Below are 26,058 nucleotides of genomic sequence, written 5' to 3'. Positions count from 1 at the left end.
CAAGGCTAGATCAACCATCGACAGGCCAGATGGCCCAGTCCTGCTCCTATTTCTTATGATCTTATGTTAATCATCTAGGCCCCCCCCACCCCCCCAGCTTTCCTGAACATCACAGTATGAAGCTTTCAAGTGGGTCTTTAAGGACGGCCATCTTTGGCAGCTTCGTCAATTACAGGTTTCCCCCGCCATCCGAAGGTAGAGCGTTCCTATGAAACGGTTCGTAAGCCGAAATGTTGTAAAGCAAAGAAGCAATTACCGTTTATTTATATGGGAAGATTTTGTGAGCGTTCGCAGACCCAAAAACAACCTACCAAATCATGCCAAATAACACATAAAACCTAAAATAACAGTAACATCTCGTAAAAGCGGGAATGATATGATAAATACACAGCCTATATAAAGTAGAAATACTTTTCCACAATCATTACTGAACTGTTCTCCGTAGTGACGCAAGCGCCATCGGCAGAAAATCTCACGCAAGCGCTGTTGGCAAAAACACGGTGCAAGCGCTCTCCAGTAACCTTTAAGCTATGAAGCTGCCAAATCATATCAAACAACACGTAAAAATACACAGCCGATATAAAGTAGTAATGATGTATGTACAATGTAGTATCACTTACGGGAATTGGGAAGACAGCTTGCCGAGCCCTCTGATGATGGTGTGTTAGACTGAGTCGTTGCAGGTTGGCTGGTGCAGTGGCCCCCACCCTCCAGGCCACCGACTGATACATTGCTGCAAAGCATGCAGGAATGCAGCGGTAGCCGGGAGGCACACAGCACATCTTTAAGAAAAAAAGCCGAAATAAACAAGCTAATTAATTAGGTGCCGCTCGACACGTAATTGTCAGCCCAGATCAGTGCCAATTTCCGATTGCGCCGTCTCTGATCTGGGCCAACAATTATGTGTCGGCGACACCTAATTAATTAGCATGTTTATTTCGGCTTTTTTCTTAAAGATGTGCTGTGTGCCTCCCGGCTACTGTTGCATTCTCTGTGAATCGGTATCTGTCTGCGGCCTGGGGGTTGAGGTAGTGGGACACTGGGGTGTCATCTCGTTATCGTCTGTTTCCATTAGAGCAGGCAGGTCATCTTCTTCTATCTCTGCCCGCCTTGATGTCGAAGGTCGAGGTTCGTCGTCTGCTGTGGCTGATGTGGAAGGCTTGCTTGACTGCTGAGCCTCGCGCATTTTTCTATTATACAGTTCTTTGTAAGGACTCAAACCATCCTGCAAATATCCCCTAAACCGACGTACCCTTTCAAAATTAAAGTTGTACTTTATCATTACTCATTCGGTTTCGATTGTTATCCTTTTTTCTTCCAATTGCATCAGCTCTTCATCTGTCAGTTCTTGGTGATGGGATGCCAAAACCTCTTCAACATCATCTTCATCAGCTTCCACAAGCTAAACTCACGTTGTCCTTACTTCATTCACCACGATCAAAACGCTTAATTATGTCTAGTTTTACGCTAAGTGTAACACCCTTACGAGCTCTTTCAGACTTTTCTGACACCTTAGACCTCATCTTGCAAACGGCTGCTCACAGGCACGTGTTTAAGCAATGCCGGCGAGAATCTGGGGGAGAGTGGCTGCCCGGGGCGCGCGCTGCTTTTTTTTCGTAACAGTGAAAACACCTTCTGAAAACAAAAACAGGATACTAATGTAGGTCTTTTGTAACAGTGAGATTTCGTAAAGCGAACGTTCGAAAAGTGGGGGACACCTGTACTTTCTCCACCGATGTAAGTTAGAAGTCGGAATATACTTATTTTAAATGTGTTCAGTTCAGTTTGCTACTCTTCAGATAATGGAGCAATGTGTGCAGCAAGAGCTGGGCAGCACTTAAGTTTGGGATGATAGGTGACCAATCATGCTAATCAGACCACCTTCCTTTGATTTTCAATTGCTTACATTTAACATATTCTTATCTTGATCCTGGAAGCCACCTTTCACCAAAAGCATAACTGGAGTGGTCACACAAACTGTGACTGCAAGACGAGGCCAAATGCTGAGTATTCTGCATTATTGTCTGTCTTGCTGATGCCATAAAATCTTGCCGTCATCTTTGAGTTGCACTTACCACCCAGAGAAACAAAGACCGGAGGTGTGTAGCTATGTGGAATCTCATTACCTGTAGGCTTCGATCCAAATCTCACTGTCCTGTATTGCAAGTATAATGCTGTTCCTTCATTTCTACTAACTCAAAATCCTAAAACTTGCCAATCTGATGCCCACTTAGCATTTTTTGGTTGCATAAGGAGAATGAATTAATTCAAGATAATGGCTCATCGACTTCATGATAGCAATGAAGTTTATGCTATGTCAGCAAGGCTAGCATCTTTTGAAGGAATAAATTGAAAAAAAAATTAAAGCAACACATGACTTTGGAACTGATATGGGCAGTTTCCCGTTGGGAGAATAACAGTAATATATTAGACCTCACCAGATGGTTTGCTTTTGTTTAAGTATGCTAAAGCTATGTTGAAATCCTTTTACTTGCAGCATAGTTAATTGTACATCATCCATTGGTTTGTAAAAATACAATGTACACTCTGGCATCTGTGGGGAATAGTGGGGGAGGGGTGTAGGCTGAATGAGAATTGCTTAAAAAAACCATTTCCGCACATCACACATGTGCATTGCCTTGTAAAAGTATTCAGCCCCCAATGCTTTGCTCACATAATTGAGTATTACAACCAGGGGTTTTGAGCAGTTTAACTGAGAATTTTTATTTGTGAATCACATGCTCCTTTTTTCCCCCACAGTAGAGCCCCATAAAATGGAAAATTGTAAAGCATTAAACTAGAAATTCAAAAATTGGAATGTCAGCAGTTCAGAAGTATTCATCCCCCTTTGCTCAGTACCTAGTTGAACCACCTCACAGCTATTACAGTCAGTAGTCTTTTTGAATCAGTTTCTATTAACTTTGCACAATGTGATGGAAAACGATTTGCCCATTCCTGCTTGCAAAATTGCTCAAGCTGTGCCAGGTTAGTTGCGGAGTGGCAGAGGACAGTATCTTGAGGTCTTCCCAGAGGTGTTTGATCGAGTTAAGGTCAGGACTCTGACTGGGGCAATCAAAGACTTCAATTTTCTTCATTTGAAGCCACTCCGTGGTTTACCTTGCAGTGCATTTTGGGTCATTGTCCTCCCCAGTTTAAGCTTTCTGGCAGAGGCTAGCAGGTTTTTATATAACCATATAACAATTACAGCACAGAAACAGGCCATCTCGGCCCTTCTAGTCCATGCTGAACACTTACTCTCACCTAGTCCCATTGACCTGCACTCAGCCCATAACCCTCCATTCCTTTCCTGTCCATATAGCTATCCAATTTTAATTTAAATGACAATATCGAACCTGCCTCTACCACTTCTGCTGGAAGCTCGTTCCACACAGCTACCATTCTCTGAGTAAAGAAGTTCCCCCTCATGTTACCCCTAAATTTTTGCCCCCTGACTCTCAGCTCATGTCCTCTTGTTTGAATCTCCTCTACTCTCAATGGAAAAAGGCTATCCACGTCAACTTTATCTATCCCCCTCATAATTTTAAATACCTCTATTAAGTCCCCCGCCCCCCCCCCCAACCTTCTATGCTCCAAAGAATAAAGACCCAACTTGTTCAACCTTTCTCTGTAACTTAGGTGCTGAAACCCAGGAAACATTCTAGTAAATCTTCTCTGTATTCTCTCTACTTTGTTGACATCTTTCCTATAATTCGGTGATCAGAACTGTACACAATACTCCAAATTTCGCCTTACCAATGCCTTGTACAATTTTAGCATTACATCCCAACTCCTATACTCAATGCTCTGATTAATAAAGGCCACCATACCAAAAGCTTTCTTCACCACCCTATCCACATGAGATTCCACCTTCAGGGAACTATGCACCATTATTCCTAGATCCCTCTGTTCTACTGCATTCTTCAATGCCCTACCATTTACCATGTATGTCCTATTTTGATTAGTCCTACCAAAATGTAGCACCTCACATTTATCAGCATTAAACTCCATCTGCCATCTTTCAGCCCACTCTTCTAACTGGCCTAAATCTCTCTGCAAGCTTTGAAAACCTACTTAATTATCCACAACTCCACCTATCTTAGTATTATCTGCAGACTTACTAATCCAATTTACCACCCCATCATTCAGATCATTAATATATATGACAAACAACATTGGACCCAGTACAGATCCCTGAGGCACAGTTATCCACCACTACTCTCTGGCGTCTCCCATCCAGCCACTGTTGAATCCATTTTACTACTTCAATATTAACACCTAATGATTGAACCTTCCTAACTAACCTTCCATGTGGAACTTTGTCAAAGGCCTTACTGAAGTCCATATAGACAACATCCACCGCTTTATCCTCGTCAACTTTCCTAGTAACCTCTTCAAAAAATTAAATAATGCATTTTAAATTTAGAAAATGAGATAGTAAAATGTGAAAATAGTTGTGGGGGTGGAATACTTTTTCACGGCACTGTAAATTCTATGAATAAATCTCTAAACTGCTAAACTCTATGCCCTTGCCCTTTCAAAGAAGTGTTTTACACTGCAGTTCTGTATTTTAAAGCTAAACAGGTTATAGCATGAAAAAAAGTATTCAGACTGACAAAGTGCCAAATTTAGAACTTCACTACCCTTATGTGTAAACATAAATAAACTAAACATATGTATTCACATTTAATTTGTATAAAACTTTTTGGAATAAATTGGTTAATTAAGAAATTGCTTAAGAATTCTGAGTGCATATATAGTGGATACAGAATTTATGGTTTTGTTTTTTTTTCTGTGTGAGCATTACCTATGGTTATTGTCCTCAATATGTTCATAAATAATTATGGTGAGTTCTAGTTTCCTTTGTGTTTTGGAACCGTTAGAAAAATGTTAGCTTAATTTGCTCACAAAAGAAATCATTACAATTTTACTTCTCATGATGCATTAAATAGCTTTTAAAGGTTTGTCATGATGCATCTCTTTCTATGCTAAACTAGGAAAAAGCTGGGTGAATTTTTCCAGACCAAATATGATTGGGATTTGTTGGCTGCCCGTTCCATTTGGGCTTTTGGACCTGATACTACAGGACCCAACATTTTGGTTGATGATACTCTTCCATCTGAGGTAAGTCCATCCAAGAATGAAAGGGTATTTTCACTAATTGATCTATTTATTATATTTTGATTATTATTGCAAATCTGAATGAAAAGAATAATAAGAATAAGCTGTCTGGTGCCTCGGGCTGCTTTACTATTCAACAGGTTACACCTGTAGTTGCAGATTTTCAATCAGTAAAACAACTGCACCATGGCCCATTGCTTCCTGTCATTCAGCCAATTTTGGATCCAGTTCAACAGTACACCTCAGATCCCTTATGCCATAACCTTCTGGACCATGCTGGAGTTTGCCAAAGTGCATACTTGCGTACACTCCTATTTTAGCTTTATCATTTACTTAGTCCTTGTCTATCCAAATACTCATATACGCGGTCCTTTAGGACACCTTCCAATAACTTTCCCACTACTGATGTCAGGCTTACTGGCCTGTAATTTGCTGACAACACACACAAAATGCTACCTGACCTACTGAGTTCCTCCAGCATTTTGTGTGTGTTGCTCGGATTTCCAGCATCTGTAAATTTTCTCTTGTCTCTAATTTCCTGGTTTACTTTTAGAGACTTTCTTAAACAGTGGAACATGAGCTATTCTCCAGTCCTCCGGTACCTTACTTGTCGCTAAGGATGATTTAAGGGTCTCTGGGCCCGTGCAATTTCTGCACTTGCGTCCAACATCTTGTCGGGCCCTTGGGATTTGTTCACCCTGATTTGACTCAAGACAGCAAACAACTCCTCTGTAATCTGTACAGGGTCCATGACCTCATGCTGCTTTGCTTCACTTCGATAGACTCTGTGTCTGTCTCCCAAATAAATACAGATGCAAAAAAACTCCATTTAAGATCTCTCAATTTCTTTTGGCTCCACACATAGATCACCATTCTGATCTTCTAGAGGACAAATATTGTCCCTTGCAATCCTTTTGCTCTTAATGTATATGTATTTCCCTTGGGATTCTCCTTCACCTTGTATACAAAAGCAATCTCATGCTTTCTTTTAGCCCTCCTGATTTCTTTAAGTGTTCTCTTGCATTTCTTAACTCCATAAATACCTCATTTGTTCCTTCCTGCCTATACCTGCTCTGCATCTCCTTTTCTTCTTAACCAGGGCCTCAATATCTCTTGAAAACCAAAGTTTCTGTTATTTTTACCTTTTATTCTGACATTGTGCTGTTAAAATTTCACTGTTGAAGGCCTCCCGTTTATCAATAAACCAATACACCAATGGTTTGTCCCAGTGCCCACTTGCCAGATCATTTCTGTTATCATCAAAGTTGGCCTTTCTCCTATTTAGAATCTCTGTCTGGACCAGACCTATCTTTTTCCATATTTACTTTGAAACTAATGGGATTATGATCACTCAATGTCAAGAGTTCCCTTGCACAAACTTGTCACCTTCCCTGTGATAGCTTGTGCCATTTTAGTGGAAGCTGACTATACAACAGTGCTTTTTTCTGCCAACCAGTTAAAAATCTATCAGTAAGATCATGAAAACTGCATTGGATGTCGTGAATCATATTGATGGCTAGCATAACCACTAATGTTAGCTGTAAAACAATAAATTATTTTTTGGACCTGGAAAATTATGTTAAGCATTTTTTCTTGATAAATTTTTAACTTGATAACAAGAGTACTTGTGTGGAGTGATACCAGAGTTAGCACTAATTAATTATTTATCACTGATCCAATAATAGGTGGATAAAGCACTTTTGGGTTATGTGAAGGACAGTATTGTCCAGGGATTCCAGTGGGGAACGCGAGAAGGACCACTTTGTGATGAACGTATGTATTAATTAGGAAGTATTCAAAGTAAATATCTTTATTTTGTATTTAAGCACTTGGTTGAATCATTTTAAAAACCAAAACATGTAAAATAAGAAATGTCTTGTTATTGTCTTATTTGCCTACTGTACAGTCGGTTTATTCTTTGATTTCTCAAATACCTACTCTGTTAATAGATGTTAGCATGCAAAATTGTAGAGCCCAATCATTTTAAATTGTAGATTATAATTAAAATGATTTTGTACGGCCTTTTTCTCCCCAATACATCCCAGATAAAATGCATGTAAACTTGGAGAAAAATTTATACCAATAACTTTAGAGCTGTTTACTTCCTATTTAATAATATTAGAACTCTAATCTGTGAAGACTTGTATGTCTCTATATTACTCCAAGTGAATGTGTGGGAATATTTGCTTCACTGAGAGAAGGAAATCTTGGAAAGGCAGCCCTTTGGGCATATTGCATCTCCTTATAATGAATCTTATTGTGCCAGTGACAGAGGGTCTGAGAACAAATTACAAGCTGCTGGCTACAGCTGACATCCAAGGAATGAGGCTGCACAAGATCATTTGCTTCCTCATAGTGAATCAGTAGGGAATCTAATTCCGTCACAAGATCAAGAAAACTTGCACCGAGTCAATTTTAAAAATTGTGTACCCATTTTCTAAATTAATTATTGCCCAAGACGCTGCAGTCTGACTTGTTTCACTGTCTCTGACCATCCTAGAGTAATGAAGTAACTCTTGAGTGCAGTCACTGTTGCAATGTACAAAACTTGATTTGTTGATGCATTGCAGCTCAGATAATATAACACTGATCCTTCATTGCACACACCAAGTCAGATTATATTTATTATGTTCCAGTCTCCATTATTAATTGTCTCCGGATTATTATTTATTGTCCAGTGGCATTAACATCAACCATTATGAAATGCTTTGAGCAGCTAGTTGTAGGGCACATTAAAGTCTAACTCCCAACTACGTTGGACCGTTTCCAGTTTGCTTATTGCTCGAATCAACCCACTGATGATGCAATATCTTCTGTCCTGTTCCACCAGGAAAATGGGGTCTCATATTGCCAGGCTGCTGATTATAGTCTTCACTTCGGCATTTAACGCCATTATACCTGTCACTATCTTAGATTTATTTCTGTTTTCCCCCTCCTCTGCTCTATCACTCTGGTTCCCATCCCCCTGCCAAATTAGTTTAAACCCTCCCTAACAGCTCTATTAAACCTTCCTGCCAGGATATTGGTCCCCTTCGGGTTCAGGTGTAACCTGTCCTTTTTGAACAGGTCATACTTCCCCCAGAAGAGATCCCAATTATCCACGAATCTGAAGCCCTCCCCCCTGCACCAGACTGTCAGCCACGCATTCATCTGCCTGATCCTACTATTCTTGCCCTCGCTAGCACGTGGCACAGGTAGCAATCCCAAGATTACTACCCTGGAGGTCCTGCTTCTCAGTTTCCTTCCTAACTCCCGGAAATCTCTCTTCAGGACCACCTCCCTTTTCCTATCTATGTCATTGGTACCAACGTGTACCAAGACAGCTGGCTGCTCACCCTCTCCCTTCAGAATATTCTGGACCCAATCCGAGACATCCCGTACCCTGGCACCTGGGAGGCAACACACCATGTGGGTATCTCTATCAGGCTCACAGAATCTCCTGTCTGTTCCCCTGACTATGGAAATCCCCCACGACTACCGCATTCCTCTTCTCCCTCCTTCCCTCCTGCACAACAGCGCCAGGCTCAGTGCCAGAGACCTTGTCACCATGGGTGTCCCCTGTCAGGTCATCTCCCTCAATAGCATCCAGAACAAGATATTTGTTGCTGAGGGGGGCAGCCACAGGGGTGCTCTCCACTATCCGGGCATTTTCCAGAATGTGGTGCGGACAACCCAGCTCATCTGTGGGTGTGAACTTCCCACTATTTAGAACATTTACAGAGACAGATGCATAAAAAGGGCCCGAAGGATCATTGGACACCCGAATCACCCCAACCACAAACTTGCTGCTACCATCCGGGAAAGGTCCTGCAGCATTAAAGCCAGGACTAACAGGCTCTGAGACAGTTTCTTCCACCAGGCCATCAGACTAATTAATTCACGCTGACACAATTCTATTTCTAAACTATATTGACTTCTGTTCTGTTCTGTTGAGGTGGCCTGCAGGGAAGAAGTCATCTCTCTGACACTGTGGTGTCAAAAAAACTTCTCCCTCAATGTCACAAAAACAAAGGACCTGGTTGTGGATTACAAGAGGAATGGAGACGGGCTAAACCATATTGACATCAATGATTCTGGGGTTGAGAGGGTAAACAACTTTAAGTTCCTCAGCACATCACTGGTCCACATCACTGAGGACCTCACGTGGTCTGTCCGCACTAGCTGTGTGGTGAAAAAGGCACAATAGTGCCTCTTTCACTTCAGACAGTTGAGGAAATTTGATATGGGCCACCAAATCCAAAGAAGTTTCTACAGGGGCACAATTGAGAGCATCTTGACTGGCTGCATCACTGCCTGGTATGGGAACTGTACCTCCCTTAATCGCAGGACCCTGTAGTTGTGAGCTTCCCATGATTTGGGACACTTGCAAAGACAGGTGTGAGAAAAGGGACTGAAGGATCATTGGGGATCCGAGTCACCCCAACCACAAACTGTTCCAGCTGCTACAACCTGGGAAACGTAAAAGCCAGGACCAGCAGGCTCTGGGACAGCTTCTTCCACCAGGCCATCAGACTGATTAACTCGCGCTGATTTGAGTGTATTTCTGTGTTACATTGACTGTTCTATTTATTATAAATTACTATGATTGCACATTTGTCATTTAGAGAAAGATTTTTACTCATATATGTGAAGGATGTAAGAAATGAAGTCAATTCAATTCAATTCAGTTCAATTTGTGTTGCTTCTGCACAGCAATTCGTAATGTGAAGTTCAAGATTCTCGATGCAGTGATAGCACAGGAGCCATTGCACAGGGGTGGCGGACAAATTATTCCCACAGCCAGACGAGTAGTCTATTCAGCTTTCTTGATGGTAAGCATTTAAGTTCACCATGTCATTTGGTTGGTAGGATTACACAAAAGCACAAAACTTGAATGTTGCAATTTGTTATAGTTTCATAAATAAAATATTTTCTTTTATAATTGCTTTTTTAGGAGTGAAATTGCCTGTAGATTTACTCTGAGCAAAATTATATTTTTGTTTCTGATTTCTCCATTATCTCATCCAAGCAACTGTTGGTTAAGGGAGGGAGTTTCACTGTTTCATTGCAGCAAAGGCTGATCTAAAATTGACTCAAGTATAATTTGTAGCAGCTGTTAGAAGACAGCAAGCAGATGTGAGATGCTTCTGCATTGAAATTTATTCAGATTAAAATGTTAGTGTATTGTATAGTAACATGTCTATCAAAATACTGTATGTCTCTTGTCATCTGATGGTAGGACTGCCCATAAATAATCTTTTGTTTTATTATTATATAGGCCACTCCTCGTCTGATGGAACCATATTACTTTGTGGAAGTGCAAGCACCGGCAGACTGTGTTTCAGCCGTGTATACTGTCTTAGCCAGGAGGAGGTATGCACATTACTTGAGTTCCTGTCATGTTTTTAGCCTTGTCTTAGATTTTAAAAAATACACCATCTCTCTTGCTGTAATCACTGGAAATGTTGCAGCATAGACTGGATGCAAATGGAGGCAAAATAACCAAATGATCTGAATATTTCATTGCAGACATGAAGAGTCTTAACACAAAACATCAATTGCTCATTTTCCTCCAGAGGTGCTACCTGACCCGCTGATATTTCTCCAGCATCTCATGTTGCTCTTAAATAACTAACTACATGTTTAATCTACCAAATGCTTACATTTGTTTAACTACTAATTATTTTGGTGTTGTTTATTTAAACTATTATATGTACTACTCGAAGAAAGTGGACTTGAACCTTATTAGACTATTCAAAAATTGAACAATTACAATACTTAATGTACAACAAATTAGCTTGTTACTACATGCATTATCGATTTCATCCAGTAAGTGTGTAATCAGAAAGATTTGATTCCAGTTATTTCTCTGTTAGTTGCCTTTCCTTTTCTCCTCCCCTTAAAAAAACAAATTTACATTAGATTAGTTCTATGTGCACTTGCAGTTCTCAGCTGCCTAATAATGCCATCCATAGCTTCTGCACTCCACTCTGTCCTGTTCCACCTGGAAAATGGTACCTTATTTGCCAGGATACTGTTTATCAAATTCAGCTCAGTGTTTAGATTATGAAGACACGTAGTCCTCTTTTACTGTCATTTAGTAATGCATGCATTAAGAAATGATACAATATTTCCTCTGGTGTGATATCACAAAACACAGGTCAGACCAAGACTGAAAAAACTGACAAAACCACATAATTATAACATATAGTTACAACAGTGCAACAATACCATAACTTGATGAAGAAGTCCATGAGCACAGTAAAAAAGTTCAAAGTCCCTCGGAAGTCCCACATCTCATGCAGACGGGAGAAGGAAGAAAACTCTCCCTGCCATGCCGACCACACTCCAACTCTGAGTCGTCCGAAAACTTCGAGCTCTGATCAGCTCTGCGACACCGAGTACTGAGCGCCATCTCTATCCGAATGATTCAACCTCAACCTCGGTCGCCAACAGCAGGCAAAGCTGGGGATTTTGAGGACTACCCTCCGAAAGATTCCCGACCACGCAGTAATGACAGTGGCAAATGAGCGTTTCAGAAAATTCTCCAGCTGTTCCTCTCTGCTTTCACGTCCATTCTCCATCAAATCAGAATTGTCCTCAGCCCCTGTTTAACAGATACGATATTATTTTCACCAGAGGGCTGCGATAATATGATCATCCCTTAGAAGCTGGTGGATAAATGGCCTCGTTGTGTCTCAACATCTCTCTAACTGGATCTCGGACTTCTTGACAGAAAGATCATAGTCAGTCTGTGTTGGCAGCAACATCTCTAGCTCCACTATGCTGAGCACAGGTGCCCCCACCCCACTAAGGTTGTGTGCTCAGCCCGCTGCTGTTCACATGGCTGACACATGACTACATGATAGTGGTTGGCCTCAACAACAAGACTGTGTACAAAGAGGTGGTAAAGTGGCTGGTAGAATAGTGAGAGCACAACAAGAGTCTCAGTGCGGACAAGAGTAAAGAGATGATTGCAGGCTGACGACTCCTCCGTGGAGGGTCAGCACCAATTTTCTGCGAGTGCATATAACAGATGATCTCACCTGGTCCCTCAACACCACCTCTTAGCCAAGGAAGCACAGCAGTGCCTCCATTTCTTGAGGAGATTGAGATGAGTGAGGCCCCCCTTCATTTTAACCACTTTTTACAGGAGCACCAGTGAGTGTCCTGAGCAACTGTATCACCATCTGGTACAGGAATTGCAAGGCATCTGACCGCAAGACCCCACGAAGGATTGAGAGAACTGCTGAGAGGGTCAATGTAGTCTTTCTTTCTTCCATCCATCCGAGATATTTATCAGGAGCGCTGCATAAGCAGGGCCCTTAACAATATCATTGATCCCTCCCAAGCCGTTTCCCATTCTAACGGGCAGGAGGTACCATAGCATTAAGATAAGGATGGGAAGCAGCTTCTTCCCCAGGATGTGAGATTACTGGATTCCCTGCCACCACCCGGGTCTCAACACATGTGAAGTGCGAATAGCATACCCTGCTTACTTTTTGACTTGTCATAAATACACATTATTTGTTAATTTATTTGTAGTAATATTACTTTGTGTTGTGTGTCGGTTACTGTGTTGTGCACCTTGACCTGGAGGAATGTTGATTTGTTTGGCAGTATACATGTATATGGTTGAATGACAATACCTGCTATTCTTTTCTGCAAATCTCCAATGAAGTAAGGGCATTTTACTTGTTGCTTTGAAAAAGGTACCAATTTAATGCACACTTATCATAGGTTACAGGAGCTTTATGATGAGAATTTGCATTCAAAGCTATTTTAGATGATGCAGTGTGTTATCCCATGGAAGGTAGACAATGTAAACATGAGTGAGTATGATCCTTGTACAGTGGTTTCTTATTGGGAAGAAAGTAGGAGAATGGGGCTGAGGGGGATAATAAGTTATCCATGATGAAATGGCAGAGCATAGTTGATGGGTCAAATGGCCTCATTCTGCTCCTATATCTTATGGTTTCATGTTTTATCCATAGAGGCCACGTGACACAGGATGCACCAATCCCAGGTTCTCCACTTTATACAATTAAAGCGTTTGTACCAGCTATTGATTCGTTTGGTTTTGAGACTGACTTGCGGACACACACTCAAGGGCAGGCTTTCTCCCTTTCAGTCTTTCATCATTGGCAGGTAAGATTTATTGAGAAATAAACAGTTCGTACATATTAGTTGGAAAATCTCTCATTATTTGAGTAGTGTAAGTCCTTAATCAGGAGACATCAAAGTTGACATGTTTGTATGAGAGAAGCTTGTGGAAGGAATTTTAGCACAAATTAGCCCAGGTTGCTAGAATGTGTTTGACGTGCTTTCTGAGATACGACTGGAATAATGCACCCATTATTTAACCCAGTGTGCAGATTTACCTCTGAACCTCTGTTAAATTTGGAGACTGATACATTATTGCACTGATTGGAACTGAATGTTGTAAAAGGCCGTGACTGTGTATATTTTATAGATAACAGGTTGGAACAGGAACACAACATCTCATGAGAATGTGTATGTGCTTTTTGTCTATAAAAGCTACCAATCTCATGAGTGAAGGTGTAATTTCCCATTTAATGAAACCTGAATTAATTGAACATTTTAGTATTTTATATCCAATAATTGAGGCATATTCAGAAATTTAGAAATATAACTCTCAGCCTGTGACACTCAGTCACACCCCAGTGAGTTTCCTAACCTCCTTTAAGAAAGGAAGCCTACTTTCCCTGCTAATCTGATCTGTACGTTGATTTGCTCTCATGCATTTTAAAAAAACATTAGGTTGTAATAATTTCAGCATGTAAGTAATCAATCATCATCAACACTGTGTGCCATGTCGTATGACGTAGGTGATCAGAGTCTATGCCTGTGATTGTTCTTGGCAATATTTTCTCCCAACATAGCTTGCCATTGCCTTTTTTCTGGGCAGCGTCTTTACAAAATGGGTGACCCCAGCCATTATAAATACTCTTCAGAGATTGTTTGCCTTGTGTCAGTGGCCACATAACTAGGACTTGTGATATGCACCAGCTGCTTCCATGGCTTCACTTGACCGTGGCTAGGGGTCTAAGCAGGTGCTACATCTTGCCCAACAGTGACCTGCAGGCTAACAGAGGGAAGGAGTGCTTTACACCTCCTTTAGTAGAGATGCATCTCCACTCCATCATTCCCATGTAAGTAATAAATGAAAGGTGCCAATAACTGTGGGAATGATTTGAATACTAAAATATAGTTCCACTAAATTCCAAAGATGTTTATGAAATGCACAAGAATATTTTGTGAAAGTAAAAGGTAAGCATTACTGTAAAAATTTAAAGTAATAAAAGTTTTGATCATTTGAATAGATTGTGCCAGGTGATCCCTTGGACAAGAGCATCATTATCAGACCCTTGGAGCCACAACCTGCACCTCACCTGGCCAGAGAGTTCATGATCAAAACCAGGAGGAGAAAGGTAATTATACTGTGGCACAATGTTAAACAAACATATATTCAATGCTTGGTAATGCTAAGTGATGGTTGTATCATTCAGCTACACAAGGACATCATTTTCTTGATATTGTAGGATGAGCCACTATTTGTATTGTTCCATTTTTTAAATTCTGGCCTTTTAAAAATATTACAGCATTAGCTACTAGCCAGGGCTAAATAATCTGAGTTACTGATTTATTTTATGTTGGATGCTTTCATTAGATCACAAGCATTCATGGATACATTTGCATTTTGAGTTTTTAAATCGCTTTCAACATGGCTATGGCTGACTTGAATGTCAGATTTTTCACATTATTGCAGACAAAGGAGCCATTCATGGAATATTGCAGAAGTAATCAAATATTTCTCCAAGGCCAAGATCAAAATGTGAGACAAAGAAATAGCCAGCCAGGCTGGGAAAGTTGGAAACTTGTTTCTTTCGCACTCATCAATTTTAAGAAGTATATTCTATATCTATTACCTAGTGTAGTTTTGTTTTCCTGAATATTGTAGGAAGGCTGTTTTAAGACTGGTTCATGAATGAAAAACACTTAAGTAAGCTGACTTGCTCTGTATCTCAAATTTAGAGAAAGCTTTCTGAAAATAAGAATAATATAATGCCAATATTTCAGACTGCATTTTGATACTGATCCACTGCCCTGTGGCTGCACTTCCATCAAATTAACATCCTCTTCAAGCAGCTTACTTCCAGCAGCCTGAGCTTGTGTATTAATCATTCCACCTTTTAATCTAATGATGTTGCACTTTACGCCCTTTTACACTTGAGTATGCTCTTCAATTTAAGTTTTTTGCTCCAATTATTTGCACAACCCACCCAGGAAACAGCTTAATTAGCTTTCTTAAGCACAAATGTGCCTTTGTAAGTTAACAGTTCATTATACAAGCAGACCTTAACAATGATAAAACAAGAAATCTTTCAATATAGTATAACCAAAGAGTATATAGTATACCACTTCACAAATTGCACTTGGCATCTTTTGGTTTCAGCTTATTTTAAGGAGGGAGCTTTTAACTTAATACTTAAACTGCGGCCTTGGAAGTTTAATAATGTAAAAGCTCTGAAATAGCTCAATAATTATACACTAGGTTACCTTCCACTATGTATTGAATTTTAACAATTTTAAAATTGAACACATGGGAATAAATCTGACATGCCATTGCTTTTATTTACAGGGCCTCAGTGAAGATGTTAGTATCAGCAAGTTTTTCGACGATCCTATGTTGCTGGAACTTGCAAAACAAGATGTAGTTCTTAATTATCCATTGTAACTGAAGCAACAATATAGGAGCTAGAGCCAACTCTTTGCATCTTGTGGCAGGATTTTTGTATGTTAGTGTTAGGCAAAATAAGACTGATGGCAAGGAATACCATAGAAATATGGATTGAATAACCTAGAGTGAGCTGACTTGAATGTTGTATTTTGTATTGTACGTAGAATGCTTCTAAAATAAAACGGCTAAATTTTCATTTCACTTGTGATGAAGTTTTATTCCAAATGATGAAGCTGATGTGACAAATAGACTAATCTTACAGAACAAACTGAAAATGCTGGAAATGTACAGCAAGTTGGACAACATCTACAGACATAGGAAACAATTAATGTTTATTTGATTTATTAAAGAACAAAAATCCTGAGTGCAAAGGTCTGCCAATCCAAAGATCATTCTTGAAAAATATAGTTCAGTTAGTCCTGACGAAGGGTCTCGGCCTGAAACGTCGACTGCACCTCTTCCTACAGTTGCTGCCTGGCCTGCTGCGTTCACCAGCAACTTTGATGTGCGTTGCTTGAATTTCCAGCATCTGCAGAATTCCTGTTGTTTGTCTTGAAAAATATATTGCACAATTATGAAAATGACAATCTGCTGGTTTCATAGAACATAGAAACATAGAAATCTACAGCACATTACAGGCCCTTCAGCACACAATGTGGTGCCGACCATATAACCTATTCTAGAAACTGCCTAGAATTTCCCTGGCTCATAGCCTTCTATTTTTCTAAGCTCTTAAAAGACCCTATGTTATCGGCTTCCACCACCGCCGACGGCAGTGCATTCCACGCACCCACCAGTCTCTGAGTGAAAAATTTACCTCTGACAATCCCCTCAGTATTCCAAGCACCTTAAAACTATGCCCCCACGTCTTAGCCATTTCAGCCCTGGGAAAAAAGCCTTTGGTTACTTACACAATCAATGACCCTCATCACCTTATACACCTCTATCAGGTCACCTCTCAACCTCCATCGCTCCAAGGAGTAAAGGCCAAGTATGCTCAACCTGTTCTCATAAGGTACGCCCTCCAACTCAGGCAACATCCCTGCACTCTCTCTATAGTATCCACGTCTTTCCTGTAGTGAGGTGACCAGAACTGAACACAGGACTCCAAGTGGGGTCTGACCAAGGTCTTGTATAGCTGTAACATTATCTCTTGGATCTTGAACTCAATCCCACGGTTGATGAATGCCAACACACCATACACCTTCTTAACAACACTGTCAAATTGCGCAGCAGCTTTGAATGTTCTATGGACTCAGACCCCAAGATCTCTCAGGTCCTCCACTCTGCCAAGAGTCTTATCATTAATATTATATTCTGTCTTCAAATTTGACCTACCAAAATGAATCACTTCACACTTACCTGGGTAAGTTCCATCTGCCACTTCTCAGCCCAGTTCTGCATCTTATCGATGTCCCGCTGTAACCTCTGACAACCCTCCACATTATCTACAACACCCCAAACTTTTGTGTCATCAGCACCCTGCTACTTCCTCATCCAGGTTATTTATAAAAATCCCAAAGAGAAGGGATCCCAGAACACCACTGCTCACTGATCCAATCTACAACCACCCTTTGCCTTCTGTGGGCAAGTCAATTCTGGATCCACAAAGCAAGGTCTCCTTAGATTCCCTGCCTCCTTACTTTCTGAAGGAGCCTTGCATGGGGAACCTTATCAAATTCCTTACTGAAATGCATATACACTACATCCGCTGCTCTACCTTCATCAATGTGTTGTTACATCCTCAAATAATTCAATCAGGCTCGTAAGGCACGACCTGCCTTTGACATGCTGACTATCCCTAATCAGATTATGTCCCTTCAAATTTTCATAAATCCTGCCTCTCAGGATCTTCTCCAACAACTTGCCCACCACTGAAGTCAGACTCACTGGTCTATAATTTCCTGGATTACCTCTACTCCCTTTCTTGAACAAGGGAACAACATCTGCAACCCTCTAATCCTCCGGAACCTCTCCTGTCCCCATTGATCATCGCCAGAGGCTTAGCAATCTCCTCCCTCACTTCCCACAGTAGCTTGGGGTATATCTCATCTAGTCCCGGTGACTTATCTAACTTAATGCTTTGCAAAAGCTTCAGCACATCCTCTTTCTTAATGTCCATATGCTCAAGTATTTCAATTCACTGTAAATCATTCCCACAATTGCCAAGGTCTTTTTCCCTGGTGAATGCTGAAGCAAAGTATGCATTAAGTACCTCCGCTATCTCCTCTGACTCCATGCACACGTTTCCACTATCGCACCTGATTGGTCCTATTCTCATACTGCTCATCCTCTTGCTTTTCACATACTTGTAGAATGCTTTGGGAGTTTTCCTTAATCCTGCTCACCAAGGCCTTCTCATACCCCCTCCTGGCTTTCCTAATTCCATTCTTAAGCTCCTTCCTAGCAACCTTTAATTTTTTAGAGCTCTAACAGTACCTAGTTTCTAGAACCTTTTGTAAGCTTTTCTTTTCTTCTCAACTAGATTTTCAATATCCTTTGTTACGCCATGGTTCTTTAACTGTACCATCCTTTCCCTGCCTTAATGGAACATGCCTATGCACAATTCTATACAAATGTTCCCTGAACACTTGCCTCATTTCTACCATGCATTTCCCTGAGAACATCTGCTCCCAAGTTCCTGTCTAATAGTATCATATTTCCCCCTACCCCAATTAAATTTTTTCCCAAATTGTCTGCTCCTACCCTTCTCCAGTGCTGTGGTGAAGGAGATAGAGTTGTGGTCACTCACCTCCAAAATGCTTTCCCACTGAGAGATCTGACACCTGACCAGGTTCATTTCCCAATACTAGATCAAGTACAGCCTCTCATCTAGCTGGCTTATCTACATGCAGTTGAAGTCAGAAGTTTACATACATCTTAGCCAAATACATTTAAACTCAGTTTTTCACAATTCCTGACAATTAATCCTAGAAAACATTCCCTGTGTTTGGTCAGTTAGGATCACTATTTTAAGAATGTGAAATGTCAGAATAATAGTAGAGAGAATGATTTATTTCAGCTTTTATTTTGCATTTTGGAGATAGTGATCACAATTCTATCTCCTTTAGCATAGCATTGGAGAGGGATAGGAACAGACAAGTTTAATTGGAGTAAGGAGAAATATGAGGCTATCAGGCAGGAACTTGGAACCATAAATTGGAAACAGATGTTCTCAGGGAAACGTATGGAAGAAATGTGGCAAATGTTCAGGGGATATTTGCGTGGGGTTCTGAGTAGGTACGTTCCAATGAGACGGAAAGGATGGTAGGGTACAATATCCGTGGTGGACAAAGGCTGTTGTAAATCTAGTCAAGAAGAAAAGAAGAGCTTACGAAAGGTTCAAAAAACGAGGTAATGATAGAGATCTAGAGGATTATAAGGCTAGCAGGAAGGAGCAAGAATGAAATTAGGAGTGCCATGAGAAGGGCTTGGCGGACAGGATTAAGGAAAACCCCAAAGCATTCTACCAGTATGTGAAGAGCAAGAGGATAAGACGTGAGAGAATAGGACCAATCAAGTGTGACAGTGGAAAAGTGTGTATGGAACCAGAGGAAATGGCAGAGGTACTTAATACCTTGCTTCAGTATTCACTACGGAAAAGGATGTTGGCGATTGTAGGGATGACTTGCAGTGGACTGAAAAGCTTGAGCATGTGGATATTAAGGAAGAGGATGTGCTGGAGCTTTTGGAAAGCATCAAGTTGGACGCTCTGTCCGCCAGAGAAAGCAGGATCTCCCAGTGGCCACACATTTTAATTCCACATCCCACTCCCATTCTGACATGTCTATCCACGGCCTCCTCTACTGTAAAGATGAAGCCACATTCAGGTTGGAGGAACAACACCTTATATTCCGTCTGGGTAGCCTCCAACCTGATGGCATGAACATCGACTTCTCTAACTTCCGCTAATGCCCCACCTCCCCCTTGTACCCCATCCATTATTTATTTTTATACACACATTCTTTCTCTCACTCTCCTTTGTCTCCCTCTGTCCCTCTGACTATACCCCTTGCCCATCCTCTGGGTTCCCCCCACCCTTGTCTTTCTCCCCAGACCTCCTGTCCCATGATCCTCTCATATCCCCTTTGCCAATCACCTGTCCAGCTCTTGGCTCCATCCCTCTCCTGTCTTCTCCTATCATTTTGGATCTCCCCCTCCCCCTCCCATTTTCAAATCTCTTACTAACTCTTCCTTCAGTTAGTCCTGACGAAGGGTCTTGGCCTGAAATGTCGACTGTACCTCTTCCTAGAGAATGCTGCCTGGCCTGCTGCGTTCACCAGCAACTTTCATGTGTGTAAGTTGGGATGTACCCCATGCTACTGTGGGAAGCGAGGTAGGAGATTGCTGAGCCTCTGGCGATGATCTTTGCATCATCAATGAGGACAGGAGAAGTTCCAGAACATTGGAGGGTGGCAGATGTTCCCTTATTCAAGAAAGGGAGTAGGGATAGCCCAGGAAATTATAGGCCAGTGAGTCTTACTTCAGTGGTTAGTAAGTTGATGGAGAAGATCCTGAGAGGCAGGATTTATGAACATTTGGAGAGGCATAATATGATTAGGAATAGTCAGCATGGCTTTGTCAAAGGCAGGTCGTGCCTTACGAGCCTGATTGAATTTTTTTGAGGATGTGACTAAACACATTGATGAAGGTAGAGTAGTAGATGCAGTGTATATGGATTTTAGCAAGGCATTTGATAGGTACCCCATGCAAGACTTATTGAGAAAGTAAGGAGGAATGGGATCCAAGGGAACATTGCTTTGTGGACCCAGAACTGGCTTGCCCACAGAAGCAGTTATACACGGTGGTTGTAGATGGGTCATATTTTGCATGGAGGCCGGTGACCAGCAGTGTGCCTCAGGGATCTGTTCTGGGACCCCGACTCTTGGTGATTTTTATAACTGACCTGGATGAGGAAGTGGAGGGATGGGTTAGTAAATTGACACAAAGGTTGGGGGTGTTGTGGATAGTGTGGAGGGCTGTCAGAGGTTACAACCGGTCATTGATAGGATGCAAAACTGGGCTGAGAAGTGACAGATGGAGTTTAACACAGATAAGCGTGAGGTGGTTCATTCTGGTAGGTCAAATATGATGGCAGAATATAGTACTAATGGTAAGACAGAGGATCAGAGGGATCGTGGGGTCCGACTACGCAAGTTGACTCTGTGGTTAAGAAGGCGTACGGTGCATTGGCCTTCATCAATCATGTTGAAGAGCCGAGAGGTAATGTTGCAGCTGTATAGGACTCTGGTCAGACCCCACTGTGCTCAATTCTGGTTGCCTCACTACAGGAAGGACGTGGAAACCATTGATAGGGTGCAGAGGGTGCAAGGATGTTGCCTGGATTGGGGAGCATGCTGTATGAGAATAGGTTGAGTGAACTTGGCCTTTTCTCCTTGGAGCGATGGAGGATGAGAGGTGACCTGATAGAGTTGTTCAAGATAATGAGAGTCATCGATTGTATGGATAGTCAGAGGCTATTCCCCAGGGCTGAAATGGCTAGCACGAGAGGGCATAGTTTTAAGGTGCTTGGAAGTAGGTACAGAGGAGATGTCAGGGGTAAGTTTTTTTACGCAGAGAGTGGTGAGTGCGTGGAATGAGCTGCTGGCGGCGGTGGTGGAGGTGGAAACGATAGGGTCTTTTAAGACACTCCTGGATGGCTACATGGAGTTTAGAAAAATGAAAAAAGCTCAGAAAAAAGCCTAGGTAGTTCTAAGGTAGGGACATGTTCGGCACAGCTTTGTGGGCTGAAGGGCCTGTCTTGTGCTGCAGGTTTTCTATGTTTCTAATACTAGAAAAGTTAAAATCTCCCATCACAACAACCCTATTGTTATTGCTGCGTTCCAGAATCTGCCTCCCTATCTGCTCCTCGATATCCCTGTTACTATTGGGCGGGGGGGGGGGGGTCTATAAAAAACGTAGAGTTATTGCCCCTTTCCTGTTTCTGACTTTCACCTACCTTGGCTCAGCAGACCATCCCTCCGCGACACTATTCCTAATTAGCAATGCCAAGCCCCCACCGCTTTTGCCTCCCTCTCTGTTTTTTTTATGACTCTGTTTCATTATGAAGTGGGAATTTAACATTATTACATCGATGTGTATAACTCAAGGCAAAGAGTATTTACTTCAGAAGTCCTGATTTGCTCTTAATCATTGTATTCAAGGGTTAACATTCAGTTAAATGAAAGTTTTGGACTTTAAACTAAAGTCAATTCTGTGGCTCTAGGGGAGGTAACAAAAGCAGGCAGAAATTGTGAGGTTTCAAAAGATAAATAAATTCATAAAGTTAGCTGCTGCTAATAAATAAAAACTCCATAAGGAAAATTACTGATCTGTAGTTAACTACACAGGCTAAGGGTTGCATTAATAACTGTTGTATATTGCTGTCAAGAGGAGTAATAAGCCTGAGTTTTGAAAGTGTTTCAGGGCCCAGTTACAGCACCATTTAAAAAAATTGAAGTGTAATCTGGCAAGGAACATTTTAGAAACTTCTAAGATCTCCTATGTTAGAAGGAATAGTACAAATAAACGTCAATTTCTCAGAGGCAGGAAGAATTAACAAGCAAAATAATGAGATAGTTGAGGTAGCAAATATCTTTGACATCTACATTGCAGGAAACCTTTCCAGCAAGTGGAAAATCAATGGTCTAATGAGATGAGTATTATCTATTAATACTGTAAAGTTAAAGACTTGGAGAAATTGAGAGGATTAGTAGATGACAAATCCTTTGGATCTGACATTCATAAAGAAACATCTGCAGAGATTGAATGCATGGTCTTTCAAAATTTCCCACATTCTGTATCATCAGTATTCAAAATGAGGAACTGTAGGGCAATTTGTATAGCATCGGTTGTCAGAAAATTGCTCAAATCTGATGAGTTCAGAAGGCATGTACAAAATCACAAGATAATGTTAACAGATTTGTGCCTTCCTTTTCATGAAACAATTTTCTTTGAAGATGCATCCTGATTTTTCAAAACATAACATGGTCAGGTACCATACAAGAGGCTCTACCATAATTTTTAAAAATGAGGCTAACATTTTAGCATAATCAAAGGATTAGTTTAAGCACAGAAAACACCAAGCAGGAATACATGACCTGCCAGTTTTGAAGGATAGAGAGATAAGTTGACAAATGCAAAAGAGATCCAGAGATACACAAATAAAGAAACACAAGAACATATGAGGGGTGATTGATAAGTTTGTGGCCTAAGGTAGAAGAAGTCAATTTTAGAAAACCTAGTACATTTATTTTTCACCCTCCCCTAGTGCTGCCACCATGTCTTCGTGGACCTCCTTGGGTGATAAGCCCTTGAGACCGAGGTAGCGGATGACTGCACGAAGGCCGATGTTGTCCATTTTCTCAGACAGTGCTTACTTGCAATTTTCAATTATCGGAAACAGAAATACCACAAAAGTTATTAACGTCAAACTTTCTGCATAATCACTCAAAGCGTTGAACTGCACGTGCATGTAACGAGAGCTGTATAACTCATCTCCTTCTACCTTAGGCCACGAACTTATCGATTACCACTGCTGTGAACCACTTTCTGGAGGTCCAAGATGCCGACTTCTACAAAGAATGGATCCGTATGGTCCACGACCGCTGGACTAAGTGTGTAAATGTAGGAGGGAACTATGTTGAAAAATAAATGTGCTAGGTTTTCTAAAATTGACTCCTCCTACCTTAGGCCATGAACTTATCAATCACCCTTCGTATTTCCATTTCTTTGTGTAGTGTTCCAAAAAAACACCACTGAACTTTAACACTTTAAAAATGACACATCATAGGGCTTACTGGAAACCGGCATGATGGGAGCCCTCCCTATTCTCTCTTGCCCTTCAGGATATATTTAATTAACCTAGAAGTTTCATTTCATTTGAAGAATCAGATGTCAGAGACTGTAATTGATTCTAAAGGCACAAGTTTTTTTCCAGCCTCAATGCATACATAATTTAAACACCTTATTCTCTGACTGTGAACAATGAATTCCACAGGAGTTCATCCATTTATTTCAACAGACGAAACCTGCAGATTCACTTTAACAATGGGGTATCCTGTGTAGCACTATCATGAATATAAAACAAAGAAGAAAATAAACAATAGGTAATTTAAGTATAAGTTAGAATGTCACAGAAACTTTCAACTACACCGACCATGAAACAATAATCCCATGTTTTCCTTCTCCCTTCTTTTTAGTAACTCTCCCAAATTCAACCATTCATTCGGCAAATTTACAGTTGGCAATTAACCCACCATTCAGCATTAGTATTCAAATATAATTCTTCCATCTATAATTTGTCAGATGTTACTAAAACTAACTAAATAATCAGCTAGATTACAATGACCTATCCTAACTTTGACATGCAGTGAGCTGGTCTGCATGCCCCTTCTGACTACAGGATAAGGATTAATTTTAAAAGCACAGCTCCTCTTTCTCGAGGGACAGCAATTTTAAAGTTGGGCTAAATGAAAGATGATTTGCTTGCGGGCACACTGATGTTACTATCACAGCAGGCTACTGATGGGCCTAGGAGGGCTTTGAATTATGCAACTGAAGTCAGAAGCAAAACCCAGTTTGAGGATGAACTGAAAACTCATTAACTGGAGGAGTGTGGCTGGTTAGATTTAAATACAAGGACACGTGAGAGTTCAAGTCCCAGAAGAAACAAAATCACCTTTGCAATAAGTACAACTCAAGTAAAAGCTGCAGATGCTGGAAATCCAAAATAAAATCAGAAATTGCTGTAAAAACTCAACAGCTCAGGCTGTTTTGGGACCAAGTCACATCGTCAGAACTCTTACACATGCACTCAGCCTGCCTGGGACTTTATATTGGAGCATACCCTGCTCCAACTGCGATGTTGAAACAACTCAATCCACTCCAGCTCCCAGCAAGATATAACTTAACATTTCAGACATGGTTCTTTAAAAAATGTGTTTTATGTTAGCACAACAGATTAAGGTGCTATCTTACTGGGAAGTGAGCTGCTGGGCTAGAGCATGGTGGCTTGTTGCATTTGCTGATTAGAATAACTGGTCATGAATTGGTGTTCCAGTGAGGGTTGACTATCAGGGTTCTACAGATATGATGATAAAGAAAGTGCTTATGAACAGAGTTGAAATGTTGAACTGGTGACTTTTATGATAGACAGTATATCCTGTTGTCAATATACTAACAATACTGCTTGCTGCGTTCAGGAGAGCATATATTGCTTTGGAGAGTTTTTACACACTTCACCAAGTTAATTTTTCAAAACCCCACTAATAAGCAGACATAGCATTTTTTGATTCATCTATTCTCATACCATTTCTGAGGTTAAAGTGTGTTAATTATTGCCACAAACAGCGAAGGGGCAATTGTTGGCAAGGCAAGATGGTGTGTTGCAGAATCGTTGCAAATGGAGTTCCAATGCAGCTGGCCCAGGAGTGAGGTTGAATTGTCTGGGTGCCGAAAAGAGAAGATACTGTGCTCGTTCAACCTTTACTTTTCGGAATTGTTTCTTCTGCCGAATTTATAATTGCTGTGACCAATTTATCATTCATTTCTTCTATATCTGATATATTTTCATCTAAAATCCTTATGCATCTTACTTTACTTCTTTTTTGAAATATCTCCCACTCTGCCTTGTTCAGTTTCCACCTTGACACTCTAGATCCTACATTTTGTTCTATTTTAACCTGAATCCTTGTGAGTAAGGGATAATGATCACTTCCTACTGTAGTTTGTTTTAATACGTTACAAGTACTGATTCCTGCTAATTCTCTACTTACAAATGTTAAGTCTATTGCAGTTTTTGTGTTTTGGGATATAATATCTCTACCTTCTCCATTATTTATACATACCAGTTTTTCATCAACTACAAATTCTTCTATCACTAATCCGTTTTGATCCACATTTTCACATCCCCATAGTGTACTGTGTCCATTGAAATCCCCACACCATATTATCTTCCCTTGCATCCTACCACCCACTTTGTTTAATGTATCTTTGCTTAGTCTTCCATATGGATTATAATTATTTATTATTACCAAGCTTTCTCTGCCTATCCATATTATGATTATTATTGATTCATACTTCTGCCCTATGTTGACTATATTATATCTCATACCACTGGCTATAAATATTGCTACTCCTCCACCATTGCCATTGCTTCTATCCCTCCTAATTGCTGTATATCCTTGTAAAACAAAATC

The 26,058-nt window shown here is 40.8% G+C and overlaps 1 protein-coding gene across 3 annotated transcripts in view; it reads left to right on the top strand.

Moving 5' to 3' along the window:
* The window catches only part of eftud2 (elongation factor Tu GTP binding domain containing 2), a 97,435-nt gene extending 81,380 nt beyond the window's left edge, over positions 1–16,055 (top strand). For all 3 annotated transcript variants that reach the window (XM_072249681.1, XM_072249683.1, XM_072249682.1), the window contains exons 22-28: positions 4,995–5,121; positions 6,804–6,891; positions 9,811–9,929; positions 10,376–10,470; positions 13,092–13,245; positions 14,442–14,549; positions 15,761–16,055. In XM_072249681.1, the coding sequence (XP_072105782.1) occupies positions 4,995–5,121; positions 6,804–6,891; positions 9,811–9,929; positions 10,376–10,470; positions 13,092–13,245; positions 14,442–14,549; positions 15,761–15,856 (787 nt within the window). In that variant the 3' untranslated portion in view covers positions 15,857–16,055. The remainder of the gene's footprint in view (positions 1–4,994; positions 5,122–6,803; positions 6,892–9,810; positions 9,930–10,375; positions 10,471–13,091; positions 13,246–14,441; positions 14,550–15,760) is intronic.
* Positions 16,056–26,058: the final 10,003 nt, after the last annotated feature.

Source organism: Mobula birostris, chromosome X (genome assembly GCF_030028105.1).
Source record: "Mobula birostris isolate sMobBir1 chromosome X, sMobBir1.hap1, whole genome shotgun sequence".
In the NCBI taxonomy this organism is placed as follows: domain Eukaryota; kingdom Metazoa; phylum Chordata; class Chondrichthyes; order Myliobatiformes; family Myliobatidae; genus Mobula; species Mobula birostris.
The sequence above is the reverse complement of the archived record's forward strand: the minus strand, read 5'-3'. Positions and strand labels throughout refer to the sequence as shown.